Source organism: Mustela nivalis, assembly GCF_964662115.1.
Source record: "Mustela nivalis genome assembly, chromosome: 17".
In the NCBI taxonomy this organism is placed as follows: domain Eukaryota; kingdom Metazoa; phylum Chordata; class Mammalia; order Carnivora; family Mustelidae; genus Mustela; species Mustela nivalis.
Genome location: NC_139036.1, coordinates 30,128,852 through 30,148,961, shown reverse-complemented (window position 1 = coordinate 30,148,961; position 20,110 = coordinate 30,128,852). Strand labels below are relative to the sequence as shown.

At 37.6% G+C, this 20,110-nt stretch overlaps 1 protein-coding gene across 6 annotated transcripts in view; it reads left to right on the top strand.

The window, feature by feature from the left end:
• RAD51C (RAD51 paralog C) overlaps positions 1-20,110 on the top strand; it is a 61,280-nt gene that overhangs the window by 6,636 nt on the left and 34,534 nt on the right. For 4 of the 6 annotated variants that reach the window (XM_082705949.1, XM_082705948.1, XM_082705945.1 and 1 more), the window contains exons 4-5: positions 1,262-1,395; positions 13,439-13,570. In XM_082705949.1, coding sequence (XP_082562075.1) covers positions 1,262-1,395; positions 13,439-13,570 — 266 coding nt within the window. The remainder of the gene's footprint in view (positions 1-1,261; positions 1,396-13,438; positions 13,571-20,110) is intronic. The other 2 variants (XM_082705947.1, XM_082705946.1) reach the window with 1 other exon arrangement.

The following is a 20,110-nucleotide window of genomic DNA, read 5'->3' as shown; positions in this document are numbered from 1 at the left end:
GAGAGTCTGCTTCCTCCTCTCTCTCGCCTGCCTCTCTGCCTACTTGCGATCTGTCAAATAAATAAATAAAATCTTTAAAAAAAAAAAAAAAAAAAACCTTATTGTGAATATTATAGGTGTGGCACTGGGTTATAAAGTCTTTAGTGATTGCTGTGATTAATCTGTTATTTTTTGGTTAAAAATGGTTAAAAATGAACCTTTATATTTGTAATAGGCAGCGCTTTCTGAAATTTAGTTTCTTGTGTTGTTGTTGTTGTTTTTTAATGTTAAATCTTAAGGACGTTTTAAAGTGCAATAATTTTAAACTGGCTTCTCTCTGTAATATGTATAAAACCAAACCATTTTTTCTTTTTAAGATTTATTTATTTATTTATATATTTGAGAGAGCACCAGCAAGGTGGTGCAGGGGGAGAGAATCTCAATCAGACTCCCTGCTGAGTGCAGAGCTGGATGCAGGACTCCATCTCTACACCCTGAGGTCATGACCTGAGCTGAAATTGAGTCGGATGCTTAACCAACTGAGCCACTTAGGCACCCTGCCAAATTTTTTTTTTTTTTTTTAAGATCTTATGTATTCCTTTGACAGAGAGACACAGATCATAGTTAGGCAGAGAGAGAGGGGAAAGCAGGTTCCCTGCTAAGCAGAGAGCCCTAGGGGCTTGATCCCAGGATGCTGGGGTCATGACCTGAGCCGAAGGCAGAGGCTTTAACCCACTGAGCCACCGAGGTGCCCCCAAAACTGGGTTTTTAAAAAATATGTAATCTAGGGAGAATCTTACATTGTTTCTACTTAAATATCAAATTATGCTATAGTAATAATGGGAAAAAGTTATCATACGGGAAAAAGATGCTTCTTTTGAACATTTTCCCTTTAAACTCTTAATTTGCAATCCTAGTTAAAAAAAAAAACAAACAAGAAAAGAGAAACTCCATTATGTTACTTCTATTTAATGGAAGCAAATAACTAGAAATATGAAAAGGTAGGCTTTAAAACCCGAGTTGTATATGTGTATAAACAATTTCTAGATAGCCTAACATATAAGGAAATAGTGGAGAAGGTGAAAATAAGAGGTCAAGAATTATGTAGGAGTAGTTTATAGTAACTTTGTTCTAATTTTTTTATCTTTGAATTAAAGTGAATAGTTCTCTTATTCACAGTGAAGCATTTTGTTACTCAAATGTATTGTTTTCCTACAATCACCAATCTATCAAAACAAGTAAAACTGATTACTTTATTTAAAGATTGTTTTGTTTATTCTAGAGCACCCAAAAGCTTTGGAGGATTTCACTCTGGAAAATATTCTTTCCCATATTTACTATTTTCGTTGTCGTGACTATACAGAGCTGTTGGCACAAGTTTATCTCCTTCCAGACTTCCTTTCAGAACACTCAAAGGTATGGCTCAAACTACTGAAATACAGCTAACCTTTGGAATATCTTTGGAGGTGTTTGATTAGCTTGAAAAATAAGTATAGTGTGGCGTAAGTCTGTTCAAAAACCTTTCTTCCTTGTCCTACAATTTACTTTTATACACATTTAACATATATTCATATATAATTTATGCCCAATGTAAGAAATTGAAATAATATAGAAAGATGTTTTGTCTCTAGTAATGGTGGAATAGCTTCTGACAAACTATTTAGAAAGGTATAAAATGGAAAAACTTCCCTTCTACTGCTTCCTAGTATCTCTCCCTAAAGTTGACCACTATTCACTGTTTCTTTTGTGTCTTCTCAAAAAAATTTTTATACATGTTGCAATATTTATTTTTAGTATTTGTTAGTGGGATAATACTGTAATATGGTTTTGCACCTTCTGTTTTTGCTTAGTGTTTTGCATATCTTTCTGTATTATTGCATGTGGATAAACCTTTACATTCGTTTTTTTTCAGCTACATATTATTTCATTTTAAGAAGGTGCTTTTGCTGTTGGTGGGAATGTAAAATGGTACAGTTGCCTCAAAAAAATGATATAGTGGTTCCTCAAAAAATTGAAAATAGGGGGCGCCTGGGTGGCTCAGTGGTTTGGGCTGCTGCCTTCGGCTCGGGTCATGATCTCAGGGTCCTGGAATCGAGCCCCGCATTGGGCTCCCTGCTCCGCAGGAAGCCTGCTTCCCTCTCTCTCTCTCTCTCTCTCTCTGCCTGCCTCTCTGCCTACTTGTGATCTCTGTCTGCAAATAAATAAAATAAAATCTTTAAAAAAAAAAAAAATTGAAAATAGGATTACCCTGTGGTCCAGCTATTCAACTTCTCTGTTTATCACCAAAAAAATTGAAAGCAGGGTCTTGAAGAGATATTTGTAAACCTTTGTTAATAGCAGCATTATTCATATTGCCCAAAACGTGGAAGCAACCCAAGTGTCCATTGATTGGATAAGCAAAATGTGGTATACACATACAATGTAATAGTATTCATCTTTAAAAAGAAAAGAATTTCTGACATATGGTACAACTTGGATGAATCTTGAGGACATTATGTTAAATGAAATAAGCCAGTCAAAAAAAGATACACTGTATGATTCTACTTATATGAGGTGTGAAGAGTAGTTAGACTCAGACATAAAATAGAATGGTGGTTACAAGGCCCTGAGTGGAAGTGGAAAATGGGCAGTTATTTTTTAATGGAAATAGAATTTCAGCTTACAAGATGAATATTCTACGTATTCTACTACATAAAATTAGGGGGAAGAGATTCAGTACCTTAATTTGTTTAATCCTCTTCTTATTGGTGGTCTTTTAGATACTATTAACAATGGTTTGAAGATAATCCCTACATCCAAGGAGACAATCCTTGGGGTACATTTGTAAGTATGTTTATGGGATAAACTCTTTTTTTTTTTTTTTTTTTTTTTTTTTTTAAGATTTTATTTATTTGAGAGAGAAAGTGAACATGAGCTGGGGAAGAGCAGAGGGAGAGGGACTCCCCTTGAGCACTGATTGGGGCTCTGTCCCAGGACCTGAGTTCATGACCTGAGCTGAAGTCAGATGCTTAACCAACTGAGCCATCCAGGTGTACCTGTTTATGGGATAAGTTCCAAGTATTAGAATTATATTAAAGAGTATGTGAATGTTTAATCTTTTTTTTTTTTTTTAATTTGACAGAAATCACAAGTAGGCAGAGAGAGAGGAGGAAGCAGGCTCCCCGCTGAGCAGAGAGCCCAATGTGGAGCTTGATCTCAGGACCCTGGGATCATGACCTGAGCCACCCAGGCGCCCCGTGAATGTTTAATCTTGATAAATATTACACATGACAGAGACTGTCTTTGACCAAACTTTAGTAAGCCTCCTCTGAGACTTTTTTTTTTTTTAAAGATTTTATTTGACAGAGATCACAAGTAGACAGAGAGGCAGGCAGAGAGAGAGGGGGAAGCAGGGATTGATCCCAGGACCCTGGGATCATGACCTGACCTGAGCTGATGGCAGAGGCTTAACCCACTGAGCCACCCAGGTGCCCCAATTTTTTTTTTCTTTTTTTGGTTAAACACAAATTGCCCTTCAAAAAGGTTGTGCCAGTGGGTGAAAAAATAAGATGGAACTATATGTTGACTACAAAAAACCCACTTTAAGGGTGCCTGGCTGGCTCAGTCATATTGAAGTGTGTGACATTTTTTTTTAGAAAGAGTGTGAGTGCAAGGGGCAAAGGGAGAAAGAGAATCGAGCCACATCAGGCACTGGGTGTGGAGCCTGCTTAAGATTCTCTTTCTCCCTCTGTCCCTTGCATGCATGTGCATGCTCATGCTCTCTTCCAAATAAATAAATAAAAGGATACTCAGTATGCCAAGGTACCAAATTTTGGAGTAGCATGTCCTAAACTCCATCCAGTTTAATAGCTTTAGCTTTTTAATTTGGACTTTGATCCATGTTGAGTTAATTTTTTTATACATAGTCTGAAGTAAGTGTCCAACTTCATTTTGTATGCAGACACCCAGTTGTTCCAGTACCATTTACTGAAAAGACTATTCTTTCCCCCATTGAATGGGCTTGGCATCCGTTTCATTTGTTGAAAATCCGTTGACCATAGATGTGTGAGTTAATTTCTGGACTCTATTAATGTATATGTCTGTTCTTTGCCAGTATCATGTGGTTTTGATTAGTAGCTTCATAGTATATTCTGAAATTGGGACATGTCAGTCTTCCAACATTGTTATTTTCAAGACTGTTTTGGCTATTCAGGGCTTCTTGCAATTTCATCTGAATTCGATCCATATGAGTGAACTCGATCCACATTTCTGCAGAAATGTGGTTGGAATTTTGATAAAGATTCTATTGAATCTGTGGATTTAACCATAAATTCTTTCTTTTTTTTTTTTTAAAGATTTTATTTATTTATTTGACAGAGAAATCACAAGTAGGCAGAGAGGCAGGCAGAGCGAGAGAGGAGGAAGCAGGCTCCCTGCTGAGCGGAGAGCACGATGTGGGGCTCGATCCCAGGACCCTGAGATCATGACCTGAGCCGAAGGCAGCAGCTTAACCCACTGAGCCACCCAGGCGCCCCTAACCATAAATTCTTAAAAAAGATTTTATTTTTAAGTACTCTTGACACCTAACATGGGGTTCAAACTCAATCCTGTGATAAGAGTCACATGCTCCACTCACTGAGCCAGCCAGGTGCCTCATAATTCAATTTAATTAATATACCACTATATTTCATATTTTCTACTTGATGAATTACTGGGTTGTAAATTTTGAAATAATTGTCCAGCATTTCTTTTGTCACTAGAAGAAAATGAGAATATAGAGCTGCTTTTTTTTTTGGCTTGCACATTTATTTATTCATCAAATATTTATTGAGAGTCCACTTTGGCCAAGCATTATTATATAAATCCTTTTAATATGCTGCAGGATTCCATTTGGTAGTATTTTGTTGAGGATTTTTGCATCTGCAGTTGGTCTGTAGTTTTCTTTACTGTGATGTCTTTATCTAGCTTTGGTATCAGTATGATACTGGCTTCATAGAATGAATTCAGAAGTATTCCCTCTGTTTTTTGGAAAAGTTTGAGAAGAATTGGTATAAATTCTTTTTATTTATTTATTTGAGAAAGAGAGAGAGTGCACAAGCAAGGAGAGGAGCAGAGGGAGAGGGAGAAACAGACTCCTTGCTAAGCAGTTTGCCTGATCTGGGGCTTGGGACTCTGTCCCAGGACCCTGGGATCATGACCCAAGCCAAAGGCAGATGCTTAGCTGACTGAGCCATGCAGGCATTCCTAGTGTAAATTCTTTAAATGTTTTATAAAATTTGCTAGTGAAGGGGCATGTCACTCTTGATCTCATGGTCATGAATTCAAGCCGTACATTGGAGGTAGAATCTACTTAAAAAAAATTCCCCAGTGAAGTTCTCTGGTCCTGGTCTTTTTTTTACTGTTGGAAGGCTTTTGAATACTGATTCAATCTCTCCATTGTTACAGATCCATTCACATTTTCTGTTTCTTCTTCAGTCAGTTTTGATAGTTTGTGTATTTCACCGAATTTGTTCATTTTACCCAGGTTATCTAATTTTTTTGCATATGAATGTTCTTTACATTTTGTTTGTTTTTATTTCTATAAAGTTGGTATAATGTCCTCATTTTCATTCCTGATTTGAGTAATTTGAGTCATTTCTCTCTTTTTAAAAAGGATTTATTTGTTTGAAAGAGAGAGAGGGAGAAAGGGTGGGTGCGAGCAGGGGGAGGGGCAGAGGGAGAGGAGAGAATCTCAAGTAGACTCTCTGTTGAGTGGAGAGCCTGGAGTCTAGAGCCCAATAGGGGTCTCAGTCCCTCAATCATGAGATCATGACCTGAGCCGAAATCAGGAGTACATGCTTAACCGACTGAGCTATCCAGCTGCCCAAGTCTTTTTCTCTTAGTTTAGTTTTGTTGATCTTTTCAAAGAATCAACTTTGGATTTTATCCATTTTCCCCATTGTTTCTTTCTTGTTTTGATTATTTCTACTGATTTTTTTTTTTTTTTAAGATTTTATTTATTTGACACAGCTAGTGAGAGAGGGAACACAAGCACAGAGAGCTGGAGAGGAAGAAGGAGGTCCCCTGCTGAGTAGGGAGCCTGATGTGGGGCTCTATTCCAGGACTCCAGGATCATGACCTGAGCCGAAGGCAGATGCCCAGTGACTGAGTGACCTAGGCACCCCTATCTCCACTTAGTTTTTAATTACTTCTTTTATTTTGCCTTCTTTGAGTTTAGTTTGCTCTTCTTTTTTCTAGTTCCTTAAGGTACAAGTTTTGGATATTGAGACCGACTGATCTTTCTTTCAAAATATAGTTGTTTAGAGCTCTACATTTCCTATGGAGCACTACTTACACTGTATTTTATAAGTTGGTATGTTGTGTTTTTATATTCATTTTTTTTAAATTTTTTTAAAAGGTTTTATTTATTTATTTGTCAGGGATAGAGGGAGAGAGAGCGAGCGAGCATAGGCAGACAGAGAGGCAGGCAGAGGCAGAGGGAGAAGCAGGCTCCCTGCCAAGCAAGGAGCCCGATGTGGGACTCGATCCCAGGACACTGGGATCATGACCTGAGCCGAAGGCAGCTGCTTAACCGACTGAGCCACCCAGGCGTCCCTATATTCATTCATTTTTAAGTATTTTCTAATTTTCATTGTAATGTCTACTTTGACTCATTCATTTAGAATGTGTTGTTTAGGGTTTCCTGGCTGGCTCAGTTAATAAGAGCATCTGACTCTTGATCTCAGAGTTGTTGTTGTTGTTGTTATTTCTTTTGTTGTTGTTATTTGGGGTTTTTTTGGTTTGTTTTTAAAGTTTGTTTAAGTAATCTCTATACCCAATGTGAGACTTGAACTCATGATCCCAAGATCAAGAGTCACATGCTCTTCTGACTGAGCCAGCCAGGTGCTCTTGGGGTCTTGAGTTTGAGCCCCATGTTGGGTATAGAGATTACTTTAAAAAAAAAAAAAAAAAAAAAAAAGGTGTGCTGTTTAATTTCCACATATCTATGAATTTTCCAAATTTCCTTCTGATGCTGGTTTCTAATTCTGTTCCATTGTGGTCGGAGAAATATTCTACATATGATTCCATGTTTGTACATTTATTGAGACTTATTTTGTTGCCCAACACTTAGGTCTATCCAGGAAAATGTTCCATGTGCACTTGAGAAGAATGTATATTCTGCTCTTGAGTGGAGCATTTTATATATCTGTTTCTTTTCTTTTCTTTTAAGATTTTATTTATTTATTTGACACAGAGAGAGAGGGAACACAAGCAGGGGGAGTGGGATAGGGAGAAGCAGGCTTCCCTGCTCAGTGGGGCTGGGCTCAATCCCAGGATCCTGGGATCATGACCTGAGCTGAAGGCAGACACTTAATGACTGAACCACCCAGGCGCCCCTCTTTTTCTTTTTTATGGGTCAACCTTTATTGGTGAGCAGAGAGGTGGTGGGTTAGTCAGGATGCTGGGGAGCAACTGGGAGGAGGTTATGCAGTTGCTATCACAGCATATAATTGCTGTATCTTCTTGATGAATTGAGCCTTTTATTATTATACACTTTTAATATTATATAAATTATTTATTTTTACCCTTCTTCATCTCTTGTAACAAGTTTTCACTTGAAGTCTCTTTTGTCTGATATTACTATAGCCACTACAGCTCTATTCAGGTTACTGTTTGCAAGGGAATATCTTTTTCCATCCTTACACTCTTATTTGTATCTTTGTTTTGTTTTTAAGTTTTATTTATTCAAGTAATATTTATACCCAGTGTGGGGCTGAGACTCACTACCCCGAGATCAAGAGTTGCGTGCTCCTCCAATTGAGCTAGCCATGTGCTCCATTGGTTTGTATCTTTGGATCTAAACTGAGTCTCTCGTAGAAAGTCTATAATTAGATCTTTTTAAAAAGTCCGTTCTATGCCTAAATCTCTGACTTAGGATAATTCAACTTACAAGTTATTTTATTTTATTTATGATATATTAAGATTTTATTTGGCAGAGAGAGATAGAGTGCATGTGCACACACAAGCAGGTGGAGCAACAGAGGGAGAGGGAGAAGCAGGCTTCCCGCTGAGCAGAGAACCTGATGCAGGGTTCAATCCCAGTTCCCTGGGATCATGACCTAAGCTGAAGTCAGATGTTTAATCCACTGAGCCATGGGGGCGCCCTAAGTTTTTAATTTTATAATGGTGCAAAAGTGACACATACTCAATTAAAAGTGTACATTGAATTTTGATCTTTTCCTAGGCTAGTGATACTTGGTACCAGTATTCCCTCATGATGCTGGACAGTGGCAGTGGCCCACAGGTTTCAGTCAGCCATGCAATCATGAGGATAAACAAGCAATAGGCTTAGAACCATTCTGTACCGATATAACCATTCTGTTTTTTACTTTCAGTACAGTATTCAGTGAATTACATGAAATATTCAGTGCTTTATTATAAAATAGGTTTTTTGTTAGATGATTTGCCCAGATGTAGGCTAATGTGAGCTTTCTGAGTACATTTAAGTTAGGCTAGACTAAACTATGATGTTTGATAGGTTAAGTGTATTAAATGCATTTTCAGCTTAATATTTTTGACTTGGTGTTGGTTTATTGGAATGTAGCCCTGATGTAAGTTGAGGAAGATCTGTATTTTATTTCTCAATTTCTCCATTCCTGCTTTCTTTTTTGTTAGATATTTTCCATAGTACCATTTTGATTCCCTTCTCATTTCTTGTATCATATATTTTTTAGTTATTTTCTTAGTTGCTCTGGGGAATTAGAATTAACATCCTAATTTATAGCAGTCTAGTTTAAGTTAATACTAAATTAATTTCAACAGTATACAAAAACCTTGTTGCTGTATAGCTCCATTTATTCCCCTTTATGTTATTGTCACAGATTATATCTTTATACATTGTATGTCCATCAATATAGATTTATAATTATTTTTTAATAGTTGTTTTTTGAATATGTAAGAAAAGAAGAGGGGTTACAAACTGAAAGTACATTAATGCTGAGTTTTAGATATGTAGTTACATTTACTGGTATTCTTTTTTTTTTTTAGATTTTATTTATTTATTTGACAGAGAGATCACAAGTAGGCAGAGAGGCTGGCAGAGAGTGAGGGGGAAACAGGCTCCCCACTGAGCAGAGAGCCTGATATGGGCCTCCATCTCAGGACCCCGAGATCATGACCTGAGCTGAAGGCAGAGGCTTAACTCACTGAGCCACCCAGGTGCCCCTACCGATATTCTTTATTTCTGTGTGTGGATTTGAGTTATTGTCTGATGTTTCATTTTCAGCCTGAAGGACTCTGTTTAGCATTTCTTTTTTTTTTTTAATTATTTATTTATTTATTTGACAGAGAGAGATCACAAGTAGGCAGAGAGGCAGGCAGAGAGAGGGGGAAGCAGGCTCCCTGCTGAGCAGAGAGCCCGATGCGGGACTCGATCCCAGGACCCTGAGATCATGACCTGAGCCGAAGGCAGCGGCTTAACCCACTGAGCCACCCAGACGCCCTAGCATTTCTTTTACAATACATCTACTAGCAATGAATTCTCTAGCTGAATTATCTTTTTTTTAAATTTTTTTAGTAGGCCCCATGTTTGGCTTGGAGCCCAACATGGGGCTTGAATCATGACCCCAAGATCAAGACCTGTGCTGAAACCAATAGTCAGGTGCTCAACCAACTCTTAGACACCTTGGGACTGTCTTAATTTCTGCTTTATTTTTGAAGAATGCTTTTGCCAGATACACAGTTTTTGGTTGACAGTATTTTTTTCTTTCAGCAATGTGTATATATCATCTTACCACTTTCTGGCCTTTGGGAACCACTGAATGAATAATATATAAACGAATAAACACACACATATGATCTGTTTCTTCTTACCGCTTAATTGGTATACTGGTAAAGGTTTAGTGACTGGCTTTCCAAGAAAAAAGTGTATGCACATATATATATACATAAGTTTATTATAAATTTGCTGACATAAAAAATGTTTAGCACACCATTTACAAATAATAATAAAATGTGTAATATTCTTTATTGTAAATCTCTGTAGCCAACTGAGTGTTACAGAAAGTGTTCATTGATTTTTTTTATTGAGGTTAATTTCACATAGTAAGATTCACCATTTATTTATTTGTTAAGATTCCATTTATTTATTTGAGAGAGAGAGGATGCACACATACACACAAGTGGGAGGGGAATGGAGAGGGAGAAGCAGACTCCCTGCTGAGCATGGAGCAAGACTGACTGGTGGCTTGGCTCTATCCCAGGACCCCAAAACCATGACCCAAGCTGAAGGCAGATGCTTAACTGACTGAGCTCACCCAGGTGCCTCCAAGATTTACCATTTAAAAGTGAACAATTCAGGGGCACCTGAGTGGCTCAGTGGTTAAGCATCTGCCTTCAGCTTGTGTCATGATCCTGTCCTGGGAGAGGATCCTGTATTGGGCTCCCTGCTTGGCAGGGAGTCTGCTTCTCCCTGTCCCACTCCCACTGCTTGTATGCATGCGCTTGTCTCCCCCCCCCCCTTTCTCGTTGTGTCAAATAAATAAATAAAATCTTTAAAAATAAATAAATGAAAGTGAACAATTCAGTGCAGTTAATACATTCACAGTGTTGACAACCACTACCTCCAGTTCCAAAATGTATTTATCACCCTGAAAGGAAACTCATACTCTTTAAGGAATTGCTCCCTTTCCTCCCTCCCTGCAAAGACCCTGGCAACCACCAATCTGTATTCTGTCTCTATGGATTTACCTATTTTGGGTATTGCATATAAAGGAAATCATACGATATGGGATCTTTTTGGCCTGGCTCTTTTACTGAGCATGATAGTTCAAAATTCATCTGCTTTGTAACTTGTATCTGTACTTCATTCTTTTTAATGGTTGGGTAATAATCTCTTGTATGTATACATCATTTCTGTTTGTTTATTCTTTCTTCTGTTGATGGACATTTGGGTTCTTTCTACCTTTTGATTATTGTGAATTGTGGCTGCTATGAACATGTATGTATATACATTTGTTTTAGTACCAGTTTTTAGTTCTTTGGTGCATGTACTTAGAAGTGAAATTTCTGGGTCATGTGGTAATACTGTTTTTAATTTTTTGAAGGATCACTGAAATGTTTTTTCTAGTTGCCAGATAGTTTTACATTCTTACCACCAGCATATGTGAGGTTTTTCTTGATTTTAATTTTGCTCTTATGTCTCCATATCTGACCTATGGCAAAATCATGCTACCAATGAGCACTTGATTGCTGTCCAATTCAAAAGAAGTTGCACATCTTGTGAGAAACAAGTACTGTTTTAACATGAACGCTGGTTGAAATTTTTATTTATGTTAAGTGTGATGAAAGTGAAACAACAAAGGTGTATTTTTAAAAAAATTTGCTACTAATTTGATAGACAATGAGAGAGAGAACACAAGCAGGGGAGTGGAAGAGGGAGAAGCAGGCTTCCCACTGGGCAGGAAGCCTGATGCAGGGCTCAATCCCAGGACTCCAGGATTGGGACCCGAAGGAGGGCAGATGCACAAGGACTGTGCCACCCAGGTGCCTTGGTGTAATTTTTTTTTTAATGATTTTATTTATTTATTTGTCAGACAGAATTCACAAGTGGGCAGAGAGGCAGGCGGGGGAGGGAGGAGCAGGCTCCCTGCTGAGCAGAGAACCTGTTGTGGGGCTTGATCCCTGGAACGGGGGATCATGACCTGAGCCAAAGGCAGATGTTTAACCCACTGAGCCACCCAAGTGCCCCTAATGTATTTTTTTTTTTAATTCAAGTATAATTGATGTACAATATCCTGGTAGTTTCAGGTGCACATCATAGTGACTTGATATTTTTACACATTATGAAAGAATCCCCACAAGATGTCTAGTTACCATGTGTCACCATACACAAAAGTATGTGTCTATTTTTTTATATGTGGGTTCTCTTGCTCCTAGAGGTTTTTTTTTTTTTTTTTTTTTAGTATTTTATTTATTTATTTGACAGAGATCACAAGTAGGCAGAGAGGCAGAGAGAAAGGAGGAAGCAGGCTCCCCAAGGAGCAGAGAGCCCGATGTGGGGCTTGATCCCAGGACCCTGGGATCATGACCTGAGCCGAAGGCAGAGGCTTAACCCATTGAGCCACAAGATTTTATTTATTTACTTGATAGATAGAGATCATAAGTAGGCAGAGAGGCAGGCAGAGAGAAAGCAGGGAAGCAGGCTCATTGTTGAGCAGAGAGCCTGATGTGAGGCTCAGAGGGTTAACCCACTGAGCCACCCAGGCGCCCCTCCTCGTAGAGGTTCTTATCCAGGACTCAGTTCTGTTGCCTCCCTTTTCATTGACTCCTTCCCTACACTAGTCTAACTTAGCCTCCCTCTACTTTATCACCTACTTATTCATCATCATTTTATTTAATTTCATTTCTTCATAACTCCTGTCATTATCAGAAATTATTTATGTGTTTGTTTACATGTTAATTGTCCTTTACTCCACTCCATAAACTTCAAGAAAGGAAAGACCTTTTCTATTGTTCCCTGCTGCCTGCAACAATGACTAACATATAGTAGGTATCTGAAAGCACATGCTGAATGAAGGAATGAATACTCTAAATAAAAGATACAAAAGTGGGTTACTTAGACATGGTGTTATCAAATCCTCTTCTTTAGTCTAATCCCTATTAGATAAAAAAGATATATAATCTTACAGGGTGGGTTTTTTTGTTTGTTTATATTTGGATTAGTTTCCAAATTCTGTTTGTTCTTGGATGTGAAGTTTATATATTACTCTAGCTTCACTTTAGGAGCCATTATTTGGATTATATTAGAAGTGAAACTGTCATGAAAGTGTTTATCATCTCTAAGTGAACCTTTTTGATTGGAATTCAGGACGACGCTGCCTTATGCTGAATTCTGTCTTATAGCAGATTCTATAATGATTAGTTGCCTTATATTTAAAATTAAGGAGAAAAAGTATACCAAGAATTTGAAGTTTTTTGTTTAATTTTTAATTTTTTATTAACATATTATGTATTACTAGCCCCAGGGATATAGGTCTGTGAATTGCCAGGTTTATACACTTCATAGCACTCACCATTAGAATTTGAAGTTTTTGAAGATGATATAATAATTTAATATTTGAAGAGTTTTTTAAACATGAAAAATCTTGAAGGTAAAATTGAAATACTGAAGAATTTATTTTACTAAGACTTCAGAAGTCCTTTTTATTGGTGTAAAATGCCTCTGTAAAGATTGTGTATAGTGGTAAAGTATAAGAAAAATATTGCTTCTTCATGTTGAATTACTTTTTCAAGTTTATAAATTATCAAACCAGAGTACATTTTAACTTTTGGTGATTAATGCAGAAAGCGTTGGGTGAATAGATTTATTTTGGAGAGTTAGAAATAGAACTCTGGATTTTATAGATTTTTTTTTTCTTGCAATGAACATGCTTTTGGGATGCCATTTTTTAAAATTTTATTTTAATACCAAACCTAATTTCATTATCTCTTCTGTATTTAGGTTCGATTAGTGATAGTGGATGGTATTGCTTTTCCTTTTCGTCATGACCTAGATGACCTAGCCCTTCGTACTCGATTACTAAATGGCCTAGCCCAGCAAATGATCAGCCTTGCAAATAGCCACAGATTAGCTGTAAGTATTATTAGCCAAGAGAATTTTATAATAAAGTCAAGCTTGTATAAAATATTAATGTCTAGAAATAGCTAAATAGAATTTGACTAAAAGCACATAATACAGACAGAGTTTTGAATGTAGTTTTTGTTCGACTTTTAGGAAAAATTAATTCCAGTCATAAGTGTTGTGTATTAGTTTTTCTAGAATATAACAAGCATAATCAAGATACCATATTTTAAAATGGACTTGTTTGATAAAGAAATGGCCACCTTTGGTAATGGCAATGTTGGGTTTTATTTACCTAAATATATTTGTTGTTTTTCAGGTAAGCTCTTCTAATGTCCCCATTTTCTTTTACTCTGGGTCTTTTATTATTACATGTTGTATGGCGCTAGCTTCAGCAGCACATATACTAAAATACATGTTGTGTAATCACAGACACAGAAGATAGAAAAATTACATAGTGTGAACAGCCTAGATGTTTGAAGGTAGAGGTAACTCTTCTAGATTTGAAATGTGAGGTTAGGTATAAAGATAAGTTGGAAGTGACAAGACAAAAAGGAGTGAGGTGACGACTTTTTTTTGTAACAAGCTTTTTTTTAACTGCCTGTTTGCCATCACTTTCCACTCTGCAACCCCATATCACCTCTCACACCAATACACACACCTCTTCAGGAGGAAGATGGGAAAAGATCAAGCCACCTAACTTGATTTTCCTTAGAAAATTATAGTCCTTAGCATATACCTGTAATTCAGCCTAAGTACATAAAGAACTCCTTGATAAAATCATTTCAAAATATGTATCCTTTCTTTTGAGTTTTTAGTGCCATATACTGAAAAGCATAGTGTCCTGTGTTTGAATTATTTCTTGTATTAATTTGTAATTTAGCATTCTGTTAATATCAAGGAAGAGCCCCCAGTAGGGGGCACTCAAGACTAATGGGTTGCATAGTTCCTTAAGTTTTGTTTTGTTTGTTGAACAGAAATAGGTTTATTTTTTCTGATTAAAAAAGTAATGTAAACAGTAACATGGAATACTATGCAGTGTTTAAGAAGAGTAACGTAAATATACACATACTAACACAGAACAAGATATATCCAGATATACGATTAAGTGAAAAGATTCAAGGGGTGCTTGGATGGCTCAGTCATTGAGTGTCTGCCTTAAAGCTGTGGTCATGATCCCATTGTCCTAGGATCAAGCCTCCTGGCTCCAACGGGAGCCTCCTTCTCCCTCTGCAGCTCACCCATGCTTGTGTTCCTTCTCTTGCTCTCTTTCTCTGTCATAAATAAATAAAATCTTAAAAAAAAAAAAAAGGTAAAAAGATTCAAGTTTCGTAACAGTGTATTTTATGTGATCCCACTTTTGAGAAAAGTAAAAATTTTATTTATGCATTATATTTACATATATCAACAAAAAGCTCTGAAAGGATCAAAGTGTTCCTAATGACTACTTCTAGGAGAAGGATTTTGTGGGGTTGAGGGCATACTTTTCCCTCTTTATAAATTCTTCTTAGCTTGATTTTTTAAAATTTCCCAGCTACCATATAAATACATTTACCATATAAATACATTTTATTATATAAATTCATAAATGCATATAAATACATTTCATAATTTTCTGTATACTTTCTGTAAAGGAAGTTCTAAACAATCAGAAATGTAGAAATTAAGTAAATTATCTGTTACCCAGAGATGATTACTCTTGAGTTTGGTGTACCTATTTTTCCAAACTTACTAAGTTTTTTTTCTTAATTTTAAAGTAATCTCTACACCCAACATGGGACTTGAACTCATAACCCTGAGATCAAAATTTGCATGCGCTACTGAGTCCCAATGTAGAATAGTTTTTTAATCACCCCTCTCCCCCTATTATCTTTAAAGTTGGCTTCAGGTTTTCACCATTTAAAAAACTGCAGTTGAGATGGCTGGGTGGCTCAGTTGAGTCCTGGGATCAAGTTCCAGGTAGGGCTCCTTGTCCTCCCTCTGCCTGACCCTCCCCCCTGCTTGTGTTCTCCCTCTCTCTCTCTCTGACAAAGAAGAGAAATCTTTTAATATTTTAAAATCTTTTAAAAATAAATAAATAAAGATAAAAAACTTTATATATGCTTTTTTGTCCATTTATCTAGTTTTTCCTGAAAGTATTGTCAAAGGGATATCTGTTTTTATTTACTTATTTTTTATTTTTGGTAGGGATATCTCTGTTTTTAAGTATTGGTATATATTATCAAATCACTCTCAGAAAGCATGTTCCAGAGAATGTTCTCTATAGCGATAAATGGGAATTTTTGTTTTTCCACCTCTTTACCAATTTTGAGTCTTTTCAAGTTTTTGTCAAACTATGATAGAATCCTTTCAGAGATATATTAACTTGATTATTAGCAGAAATTTTTTTAACAGCTTTATTGAGATTTAACTAACATACCATAAAATTTAGCCTTTTGATGTGTATGGTTCCGTGGTTTGTAGTATATTTACAGAGTTGTTCAACCATCATGTCTAATTTTAGAACATTTCTGTCACCCTAAAAAGAAATCCCATGCCCATTAGCCATCACTCCCCTTTGCAGCCTCTTGTCATCCCCTTAAGAACCCTTAGTCTGCTTTCTATCTGTATGAGTTCATCTTTTCTGGATAGTTTATCTAAATAGAATTGTTCTGTATATGCCTTTTATGTCTTGCTTCCTTAACTTAGCACAGTGTTTTCAAGATTCATCCATGTTTTAGCATATATTAATATCCTTTTTATGACTGATTAACTTTTTATTTTTTCAGTATATCATATTTTGTTTGTGTATCAGTTGAAGGACATTTGGGTAACAAGTATTAAGGCAGAGAAGTTTCTAATTTAAAAGTGATTGTTACTTCACTGTTTTATTTATTTAAAAAAAATTTTTTTTAAGACTATTTATTTGAAAGAGGTAGAGAGAGAGCACAAGTAGGCAGAGCAGCAGGCAGAGGGAGAGGGAGAGGCCTGATGTGAGGCCCGATCCCAGGACCCTGAGATTATGACCCAAGCCAAAGGAAGATGCTCAACCAACTGAGCTACCTAGGTGCCCCTACTTCATTATTTTAAAGATTCACTCTTTAATATGGTAAACCCAGTATTTTTGCAGTTGGCCTGTAATTCTTTTACAAGTAGTTGCCAAAAGTGCAAATTCTGATTTGGGGATGTTTAGCAGTTGGTAAACCGGTACATCTATGTACATTTTCCTCAAGAGGTGTAATGTATATCCCGGTTTCCCTCACTATCCAAAAGTAGAGCATTCTTTTTTTTTTTTTTTTTAAAGATTTTATTTATTTATTTGACAGAGAGAAATCACAAGTAGATGGAGAGGCAGGCAGAGAGAGAGAGAGAGGGAAGCAGGCTCCCTGCTGAGCAGAGAGCCCGATGCGGGACTTGATCTCAGGACCCCGAGATCATGACCTGAGCCGAAGGCAGCGGCTTAACCCACTGAGCCACCCAGGCGCCCCCAAAAGTAGAGCATTCTAACAAAAACACATTTTGTAAGCCAAAAGGTATAAAGCAAAGAAGCAACTACCAGTAATTTATTTATTTATTTAAGATTTTATTTTTATTTATTTGACAGAGATGACAAGTAGGCAGAGAGGCAGGTAGAGAGAGGAGGAAGCAGGCTCCCTGCGAAGCAGAGAGCCTGACTCAGGGCTTGATCCCAGGACCCTGGGATCATGACCTGAGTTGAAGGCAGAGGCTTTAACCCACTGAGCCACCCAGGCACCCCCAACTACCAGTAATTTATTTGGAAAATTGTTTTCACGTTCCCAGACTCAAAAAATAACTTTTCTTAGGTTTTTCTGATACCTTAGCACAGATGTTGCTAATGAATGCACAAAGTAAATCAAGATAGAGCACAGATACCCTAAGAGAGACATAGCTCAAAGTGATGGAAGCTTGATGCTGAGTATCGTTCCCAGGGGAAGGAGCTTGGTGATGCTGCTCGCCCTGCCTCGGTGTACTCTTGCTTCTGTGATGTTTCTGTGCAAAACAAATGCTGAATACTGTATCTTTTCACTTTTTTTTAGAAAAGTGAAAATCCCCCTCCCTTTTTTTTTTTAAGATTTTTAAATTTATTTGACAGATAGAGACACAGTGAGAGAGGGAACACAAGTAGACAAGTGGGAGAAGGAAAAGCAGGCTTCCCGCTGAGCAGGGAGGGAGCCTTATGCAGGGCTGGGATCATGACCTGAGCTGAAGGCAGATGCTTAAAGACTGAGCCACCCAGGCACCCCTCTATTTGGATTTCTTTCTTTCTTTCTTTCTTTCTTTTTTTTAATATTTATTTATTTTACAGAGAGAGAGAGAGAGACCACAATGAGGCAGAGAGGCAGGCAGAGAGAGGAGGAAGCAGGCTCCCTGCTGAGCAGAGAGCTCGATGTTGGGGCTCGATCCCAGGACCCTGAGATCATGACCTGAGCTAAAGGCAGAGGTTTAACCCACTGAGCCACCCAGGTGCCCCTGGATTTCTTATGGTTAGCAAAAACAGGTACTAATGTAGGTCTTTCATAAAAGCAAAGTGGCATAATAGGAACTCTTGAAAAGCAGGGGATACCTGTACTCTATAAACCAGTGCTCTTTGAGAGGATTTTCTGGGAAGATGAAAATGCTCAGTCTGTATGCATGTAACAGCAGTTGCATGGCTGTTGAGCACTTGAAAAATAGTTAATGCTGTGAAGGAAGTGAATGTCTAATTTTAATTTAATTTTTAAAAGCTGTGTGTGTGTGGGGTGCCTGGGTGGCTCAGTGGGTTAAAGCCTCTACCTTTGGCTTAGGTCATGATCCCAGGGTCCTGGGATCGAGCCCCACATCAGGCTCTCTGCTCAGCAGGGAGCCTGCTCCCCCTCTCTCTCTGCCTGCCTCTCTGCCTACTTGTGATCTCTGTCTGTCAAATAAATAATAAATAAAATCTTAAAAAAAAAAAAAGCTGAGTGTGTGCCTAATGGCTGCAGAATTGAATGGTGCACCTCTAACCAAAAAGTCTTGATACAAATAAATATCCCAGTTGCTAGACCTTAAACACTTGGTAGTCTGTAAAGTGTATTCTGCATGTTGGGGATGCCAGTTAGTCATATATTTCAGTTAATTACCAATTTAAATTCCTGTTTAGATTTTTCCAAGATGCCCGATGTGAGATAATACATGGGGAAACCACTGTGGCTTCAGGGAAGGGAAACTAGAAGAAAGTGATGTCTAGAAACTAGAAGAAAGTCATGTCATCCAGTTTGTGCCTAATTGAAACCTAGATGGAGCACAGATTTCTCCTTTGTAGACAAACAAAAATTTTAGGGTGTTATCACTGCAGGGGGAATAGCCAGCCTTTTCTTTCTCAGTTTTCTTATGGAACTGATGCCTTTTTCAGAGTAGGTATCTTTTCTCATTGCTTTTTATAGAAGTTCTTTATCACTGTCAGCTTGCAGTAGTATCTGTCATATTTCTGGGGGGAAGATCTGTATTGGAAGAATATTTAAAATAACTCTTTCTGAAGAATTTGGGGCTGGGAGGTGCCTGATAATCTTTTACTGTATTCAGTCAACCTTAAACAGTCTTTCTGTACTTTAAAATTACTATCCTTCATTTTGAGGCAAGGGAAACAAAAGTAAAAATAAGTGATTGGGAGTATATCAAAATAAAAAGCTTCCTGCATAGCAGAGGAAGCAGTCAACAAGACTAAAAGACAGCTTACTGAATGGGAAAAGATATTTGTAAATGACATATCCAATAAGGGGTTAGTATCCAGAATATATCAAGAATTTATACAACTCAATGCTTATAGGGTTGAATAAATGTCTTGGCTTTAGGGTAGTATAAAAAAAAACAAACCCCAAATTTATACAACTCAATACCCAAAGAGCAAATAATCCAATCAAAAAACAGGCAGAATATATGAACACATATTTATCCAAAAAAGATGTACAAAATGGCCAACAGACAAATGAAAAGATGCTCAACATCACTCACCATCAGGGAAATCAAAACCGCAGTGAGATACCACCTCACACTGTCAGAATGGGTAAAATAAAAAACACAAACAGCCAAGTGTTGGTGAGGATGTGGAGAAAAAGGAACCTTGTGATCTGTTGGTTAGAATTAACATATGATCCTGTAATTGCACTATTTACCCAAAGAGTAAGAAAACAGTAATCCAAAAGGATATATGCACCCCCATGTTTGTAGCAGCATTACTTATAATAGCCAAGATAGGACACCTGGGTGGCTCAGTGGATAAAGCATCTGCTTTTGGCTCATCATGATCCTGAGAGTTGTGATCGAGTTCCACATCCGGCTCCTTGCTCAGCAGGGAGCCTGCTTCTTCCTCTGCCTCACCTCCCCCTGCTTGGGCTGCCTCTCTCTGATAAATAAAATTTAAAAAAAAAAAAAATGCAGGGGCGCCTGGGTGGCTCAGTGGGTTAAAGCTTCTGCCTTTGGCTCAGGTCATGGTCTCAGGGTCCTGGATCGAGCCCTGCATTGGGCTCTCTGCTCAGCAGGGAGCCTGCTTCCCCCCACTCTCTCTGCCTGCTTCTCTGACTACTTGTGATCTCT